Raw genomic sequence first — 8,639 nt, 5'->3', positions numbered from 1 at the left:
TTAATTAATACCCCAATTACAGCAAATATTATAGTTACGAAAATTGTTTCTATTGATCTTCTTCCCTCCTAGTTGAATCCGAACAATGTCCTTGATGAGAGACAGTAGATGAGCAGCTTCTCTAGTTTTATGCTTGAAGATTCTTCTATTCCTCTCCTCCCAAATCATATAGATGTAGGAAGTCCATGTAATTTTCAGCAAGGTGGAGATTAAAGATTTTCCTTTCCATTCAACACATGCCCATTCGATCATTTCTTCCCAAGGTAAATGAGGTTTTTGCACATTTGCCAAATTTATGATAGAATTCCACAGTAATTTGGCAAAGTTACAATCAACAAAGAGATGATTCCTGGATTCAATAGCAACATTGCAAAGAACACATTGGGTATCAATGACAATACCCATCCTTGACAGTCTATCCCTAGTTGGAAGTCTGTCAAGGATGGCCATCCAAGAGATCATACTAAACTTAGGAATATGCATAGGAAACCAAATGATTTTATGCCATGACACCTTACTTCTACTATCTCTCACGGCTTCCCAAATATCTCTAGTGTAAATCATACCAGCATTCAGGATGGGAAGAGCAATATGTCTCAGTTTCAGCAGCTTTTTAATATTCCAGCTGTGAGCATTACTTGCGTCCATGTCACATAAATTATTTTTGAAAACATAACAGTTCAGCCAAGCCACCCAAAGGGATCAATTTTTTGAATAGTTTAGGGTGAATACAATGTAATATTTGTTCATAATCGTCCTTAGTCATTGACAACGTGCACACACCCGCCGAAGCAACAACTTGAACTCATGACCTCTAAAGAAAATAATACTCCCTTTAACCTCTTAGACTACTTGATGAATTTCTATATTATATTTGAATTTATTGTAAATTTTATATATTTTAGAGTATTTTTCCCTTTAACATTACACAATCACAAATCCTAAATTTATCATAATCATAACTCTAAATCCTTCCATTCATATGACTTTTTATCCTAAATCACAAAAACAAAAGGAAAAAAAACAAAAATGGGAAAAGATTAGAGATAGTTTTCAAGTATGAAAGCTTTTTTTTTTATAGAAATTCATGACATAAGAGTTGTCATGTATTTATAAAACACTTCAGTACAAAGCAATTTTCTAAAAATTATTGTTATTAAAAGATTTTTTTTATAAAAAATAAGTTTACTAAAAAAATTCTCAAACTATACGTTTTTTCTCATATAGGTATCTAAATTTTTTTCGATCAATATAAGTATCTAATGCTTATCGTTTTAAATATTTCGACCATAGATGTTAAAATATCTATTATCTGGCGCATATCATGTTTATGAAACTTTGAAAATTTTATTTAAAAAAACTTTAAAATATTATTATATTTAAAAAACCTTATTTTCTCTAAAATTATAAAAAAAAAACCCTCAAATATGTAACTCTAATTTTATTCCTCTTATTATCTTTCTTATCTGTCATCTTTGTTATAGCTGTCATCTCTATTTTGTTGTTCCTCTTATTATCTTTCTTATCTGTCATCTTTGTTATAGCTGTCATCTCTATTTTGTTGTTGTCGTCGTCTTTATCATCTCTACCCTGTTGTCTTTGTTATTTTCTTCTCGTTATTCTTGTTGACTACTATAGTGACAATGGATTTAAATATTTAGGATTTAGAGATTTTAGGAGAATTAAAATTAACAATTAGAAATTTAAAATTTAATTTTTTACTTATCATGAATAGAGATTCAACCGTCAGTAGCAACAATGACGTAGGAGGTTAGATCGAGCGATTGTTTGCCGATAGTAACAACGGTAAAAGACGATGATCGATGTAAATAAGAGTTTAAAATTAGAGTTTTCAAAATTTTAAAAAAAAAATTAATTTAAAATTATAGAGTTTTTATAATAATAGTTTTATTTTTATTTTAAATATAAATTTCAAAATTTTATAAACACAACGCATGATAAATAATAAATATTTTAATGATTGTGATGAACTATGTACTTAAAATAATAATATTGATAATATTAGACCCCCATATTGATAGATTATAATATAATTCTTTTATATCGAGTCATTTTTCAAAAATTAATGATAGAGTACGGCTTTACTTCATGTAAAGTACTAATCAATAAAAGTATTAGTTTATTCAAATAACAGAGATGAATGTCATTTTCTTAAATAGTTTAGAAATTAGTGTCATCCCATAACAACGCCCAAGAAAGTATAGTTTGAATCGCAGATGCTATTACTTTCAGAAATCATTTTAAATCTAATTTGAAGATGAAACTTTGATTAGCCGACTTCATTACATATAATTAAAACAACAGCCAGCAATACTGGGAAAGCTCAGGATCATATCACCATCAACACAAATTTTGCAATTCTTAACCAGAAAAAGAAGAAAGCTCGGATTTTACAAATCAGAGACAAAACGAAATGGGTTTTTAATGTACAACTCCTTTGCAGCAGTGGTTTTATAAAGATATCTAAGCGGAGAAGGCTCCATTGAAAGCTTCAGCTCCAATCTGGCTTTTGGGTTCTAAAGCCAACTTGAGTACCTCAATTCTTTGCTGCCCAAGATCGGCCTTCACCTTCTGACCCAAGTTTGCCACCCAAGACACCAAGTCGATCTCGATTTGCTTTTCAGTGTCGGACCCAATTTTGTTTCTGGAAACCCTTAACCTCCTTTCGTAATCCTCGGCAACAAGCATAGCAATATCTGCCATCTCTGAACTCTGTGATCAGATTAAAACCCCGGAAAAAGGAAACGGTGTGACAACTTTGAATGGATAATGTAAGCGGGGGGAAGAAGAGGGAAGTACTTATACAAGAGAAAAGGTGCTGGAATGGAAGCGGGGACTGGGGAGTTAATCGGAATGGATAAGGATGAGAAGCACAGGTAGTGGGTTTAGTGGGAAATAGTTTTAAAAATTAGAAGGTGGGATCTGCTTGGTTTGGTGGTTTTGGGACATGGGTCTTTGTTAATAAAGAAGCTTTCGAAATCCTATGGATTAACTACGTAGCAACTGACACGTGTGTTCCGTACATTATATGTGCTTTTAAGGCAAAAAAAAAGAGAGAGTAAAATACACCGTTCCTCATTACATTATAATCTATCTCCTATTTTACGTATCTTATTTTTAATATTTCTAATTTACTCACTATATTTTTAAATTGTTCATGTTTTGATCACTTTAAATTATTTTATTATTATTTTTATATAACATGACATTTATTTTTATTTAATGTAAAATAAAAACATAAAGCAATTAGATGCCACCGCCAAATTTCATGTCCCAAATTTATCTTAACGTACTGAGTTCGAATATGATGGTTGCTTCACCATAAATTGTCTCAAAACCCATGAATCTCGACTGAAACATTTCGACTTTCTCACTTTTGATTTTCAATTTGCGAACTTCAAAGCAAGTTTCAAATAAATGAAGTGTGGATTCGAACTCGGGGTGTCGAGACAGAGCTACCCATGAAATTTAGGACCGAACGAACACCATGTATTGCGGTCAACAGTGGCATAAAGGCACCTTCTATTTTTATTTTATATTTTCAATTATTTTATATTAAATAATAAAAAATTCTATATCATACAGAGATAATAATAAAACAACTCAGAGTAACTGAAACATGAGTAATTCGAATATTCAGTGAGTATATTAAAAAATTAAAAGTACAATTAATAAAATAGGAGGAGAGTATAATTTAGACAGGAATAGTGCAATATACTCCAAAAATAATGAGCCGTTGTGCTAATAAACCAGTTGTTTTCCTTTGGGGTACCCACAGAATAGAAAAACAGAGGAGCAAAATACAAAACATTTTAGTCGGCTACTGCCCAAATAGTTCCTAGAGTAAACTAGTCAATGTGTTTTTTCACCATGGCCCCGTGATGCCTGATTTCGGTGATTGGAGGACACTTGTCTCTCAATTTGTGGGTTGGTGGTCACAGTTCATCTATGTTAAGATTTCATCTGCAATTCTTTTTAACAATTAAATCTTGAGATAATTACATAAGATATCCTCAAATCATGTCTCTTATTTAAAAATTGATTCTTAAGTTTTAAAATATTTTATATTAATATTTAAATTATGGTTTTCATATTAAATTAATTTTAAAATATTTTATATCAATCCTTAAATCATCAATACAATTCTATTTTGATTATCTTATTAACTTGCTATTAACTCATAATGATCATATCTTGTTCTAAATATTGTTTTCGAAATGTTGGATTCTTTTACTTCGAATAATAGTATGTCGACTTTAAATTAATCTTTGAAAAACTCAAATATTTTTAAGTGATCAAACAAATCGTCGATCCTAAATAGTGAATATTTTGTTCTTCATAATTACCTTGTTAAGTTGTCGATAAAACATAATCTTATTGACCCATTCTTCTTTTTAAGAAAGAATGATGACGATATGTTAAAAGGACTCTTGTAATTGTGCATTCAATTTATTTAATTCTTTCGATGCCATACAATAAGGAGTAATAAACATTGGAACTGTACCTATCATTACCTCTACCTGACAAATCTTCAAGAAACTTGTCTTAAAAACTCACTAATCCTATGAAGATCCTCTAATACCAGACTCAAAACCCTTGAATCCACAACACATACAAAAAATGCTTCACAACCGCTATGAATCATATTCTAGGCTATAACTGCAAAAATAACATAGACATATGAGTTATTCTTCTCACTCGTTATTATAGAAAACTTGTTTATGCTATTATGAATTCTAAAATAATATATTTTAAAATTAATTAAGGTATATATCAAAATGAACATTAAAAAATTTAATTAAATAATGGGAATATCACGCTGATTTATTCTCAATTTTTATGATAATCTCACACTTGCAACCTGAAAGGCATCTCCCACGGTGTATCAAAAACCGGCCGGCAACCCTCCTTTTCTAGGGTCACTAACTGCCACAAGTTCTCCATGTCCCTTCAAACCATCTAAATTTTGAACTATAAAGTGAATAACCGTTGATCCGACTGAGACTTGTAGGACATGGCCTTCAAAATGGTCACTCGTCATTGTCGCAGGAACTTCAAAATGGTCTTCAATCACGGTTGTCCAGTTCTCATACGTCACAACGTTGGGTACCAATGGCATCATCAACACGTAGTGAAAACCATATCAGATAATGAAGAAAAGTAATCTCAGATTGTCGATGGCGAGAGTTTTCAGCATAAAAGAACCTGGTGGTAGACCCTTGGTGCCATAACAGACGAGAGTGGATCCATCCCAAGAGCAAAATGATTCAACAAAACTTGTGTAGTCCCAGCAATGATATTAGCTCCTCCACTTGCACCCACCACCGCTTTCGGCTTCCCATCCTGTAGAATTGCATGAATGAAACTCAATGTTCCCCGAAACAGATAGAAAACAATCGTTTTTTTTATAGATGTTAGATGATGTTTTGAACAAGCAAATCAAACCTTCAAAATGATAGTCGGTGTCATAGTCGATAAGAGCCTTTTGCCGGGCCGGATGAAGTTGGACGGTGCCGGCGGTGGGGTATTTTCAGAGGTATCATTACTTGGCATGGAGAAGTCATCCATTTCATTATTGAGGACCATACCGGTGCTTGGTGACAGTATTTTTTGACCAAAGAATCCATTCACTGTATTAGTAATCGATACAGCGTTATGGTTTGTATCCACTATGGATACATGGATGGTGCCATGATCACTGATCTGGTTCCACCTTCCACCATAGTGATTGGGGCCATCGCAAATGGTTTCCTTCAACTCTTTCGCAAACTCGGGAGAAAGCATATCGGCAACAACTTCGGTAACATCAACAAATTCAGGATCACCTAAGTTCATCCTCACCGCGAAGGCATGTTTCAAGGCTTCAATTAGTCTGTGGGTTCCCAGTGATGCTGAAAGCCCGGTTGGGATTGCATATTGTGCAAGAATGTTCAATATCTGTTACAAGACGACACAAGAAACTATGATAAAGTAACCATGAATCCCTATGTACAAAGCATGTACAAGATATAGCGCCATTGAAGCTCCACCGGAGGAAGGCGGCGACATGGTAAGAATTTCAAGGCCTAGAATGTTGAGACGGGTTCCCTTATTTTAACTTCGTACTTGTTCAGGTCAGTTAATGTAAGTATCCCGCCACCTTTTTGAACATCTCTTGCCAAATTAAATCCAATGGATCCATTATAGAAAATCTGTGCCCCATATACTGAAATCTTTCGAAGAGTTTCCACTAGCTTCTTATTATAACATGTCACCAACTTCCAAAAGCTCCCCATTTGGTGCGAAAACGGCACGAAGCCCCTTATCTGCCAAGATCGATAATTTCGAACTTTCCATTTGCATTCGGAGATACGGGAAATTTCGAACCCTTTTCGAGCAAGAGTCCCAGCCAGTTTCACCGGCCTTTCCCATGGAAGCCTTCCATGATGTTTCCAAGCTTTTTGGAGGCCTGCAAGCTGTCCTGGTCCTGGCACTGCTATAGAGAGTCCTCCCCTGACTTTCAGACTAGCATTGCCTGCGTACATGTTCTGAATAGGGAGAAAAATGGAGTGATTAACGAAGAAACTAGCACTAAATTCTGTCAGTCAATTTAATGTTAACTTCGGAGGCTTTCATTGGAGCTGTTTCCCTCATGTCGAATACTTGTGTTTTCCCATTAGCTTCTAGCATGAAGGATCCTCCTCCTATACCACTTGATCCTGGACTAACAACGCCTAAACAAAGGGAAATGGCCACGGCCAAGTCGACAGCATGGCCTCCGATCCGGAGAACATTTGCCCCAATCGTTGAACATCGGCCTGCGATATGCAACGATTTGCTCGCGTCTCTGTTTTGTGGAGTCACTTAAACAACCATCCTCAGTTTTAGTGGCATAGTGGACCAGAAAGAAGAGAAATGTGATGGTGATCCACAACATTAGTGGCACAACTGAAATATAAAATCCAATCACAGAGATTAATCCTTATCCAACATTAAGAATACCTTATAGGATGAAAAAACAAGTTCTCTTCCCTTTCCCCTCTCCCCAACCAGACAAATAAAACCATGGAAGGATATTTCTTACATGGAGTAGAATAAGTAGCAGTGGCAGTAGCAGTACTAGTCTTGGTCATCTCTTCTCCTCCTTTGATTTTTATGACCACAAAGCTTGGGTTTCTGATTCATCTATGAATGTGTTGTGCATTAAAATATATTTCATTTTCCAATCTAATGCATGGAATAATATATATTTCATTTTGCAGTTCAGATTGACATGTATGATGTCCTTTTGTTAAATCTGCATGTTGGATTTTACAATTCCTTTTAACTCATGTTCACTTCTGTTTTCATCTTTGTGGAGCTACCTATATGGTTTCGGTCCTGGACATCTTCATTTCTATTATATTATTAGAGAAAATCGCCTCAGTGACAAAAAATACCTTATAATATACGATTTTAACCAACTTTTTTTGGATTTGCCAAAATGACCAACAAAATCGCAATGCGAAATAAAAATCGCAACGCGATCTCCAGAATTGTAAATCAGTTCCCAGAATCGCAACGCGATTATGAATAATCGCAATGCGATAGTACAAATTCGCATTGCGATTTTCCAGAATCGCAACGCGAATATGAAAATCGCAACGCGAACATATAAATCGCAATGCGATTCTGACTATCGCAACGCGTATCCGTAAATCGTAACGAGAATATGTAAATCGCAACGCGTATCTATAAATCGCAACGAGAATACGTAAATCGCAATGCGTATCCGTAAATCGCAACGACAATACGTAAAATCGCAATGCGATTTTTAAAGCGCCATTAGAATCGCTACGCGTATTTTATTTTCAAATTCCAAACACGAATATTAATTATCGGAACACTAAACCGTCTACAGTATATCCCGTAATCGCAACTCATAACCTAAAACCTAAAATCACAACTCAGTCCCATCTCCATCTCTCACTCTCTACGGCGAAATCCGTCCCCATCTCCGAAGATTTCCGTCCCCATCTTTGGCGAAATCCCTCACAACCATTCACGGTCAGAAATCCCTCACAACCATTCAGAAATGGAAAATCAACCTCCGAGGGTTAGTTTTTTTAATTATTTTTATTTTGAAAATTTTGCATTATTTTAGGGTTTTCATATTGAAATTGATGATAAGTTTACTGGTAATTTCAATAATAGATTAACCATTTCACTTAGATTTCTTATTAAATTCATTCGATTGTTGCCAATACTGCTAAACTATTTAGTCTTTAACCCTGTGAAGTTAGTATTTGTCTTTGTTTTGTCTTTTGGTTGAAGTAATGCAATCCATTAAAGTTTCAATTTGCAGAAGAATAATAGTTTCTAAACTTAAAATCGCAACATGAAAATGAAAATCGCAACACGAAAATGACTATCGCAACGAGAGAAATGAAAATCGCAACACGAAATGAAAATCGCAACGAGATAATCGCAACACGAAACCAAAATCGCATTGCGATTTTCATTTCGCGTTGCGATTCTCTCGTTGCGATTTTCATTTTGCGTTGCGATAGTCATTCTCTCGTTGCGATTTTCATTTCAACCAAAAGACAAAACAGTGTTGCAAATTTTAGTTTCAAGAATAAACTACTACTCTTTATGTT

General features: G+C 34.6%; 1 protein-coding gene and 1 pseudogene across 1 annotated transcript; both read right to left on the bottom strand.

Moving 5' to 3' along the window:
- LOC120122384 lies at positions 1 to 648 on the bottom strand. The gene has a single exon (XM_039141504.1). It carries the CDS (start codon positions 646 to 648, stop codon positions 1 to 3), a length of 648 nt encoding a protein of 215 aa, XP_038997435.1.
- A 4,258-nt stretch (positions 649 to 4,906) lies between these two features.
- LOC120122382 lies at positions 4,907 to 7,133 on the bottom strand (annotated as a pseudogene).
- Between the last annotated feature and the right edge of the window lie 1,506 nt (positions 7,134 to 8,639).

The sequence above is a fragment of the Hibiscus syriacus genome, unplaced genomic scaffold (genome assembly GCF_006381635.1).
Source record: "Hibiscus syriacus cultivar Baekdansim isolate YM2019G1 unplaced genomic scaffold, ASM638163v2 tig00110387_pilon, whole genome shotgun sequence".
Taxonomy (NCBI): Eukaryota; Viridiplantae; Streptophyta; class Magnoliopsida; order Malvales; family Malvaceae; genus Hibiscus; species Hibiscus syriacus.
Note: the sequence above shows the minus strand (reverse complement) of the source record. Positions and strands in the feature narration are given on the sequence as shown.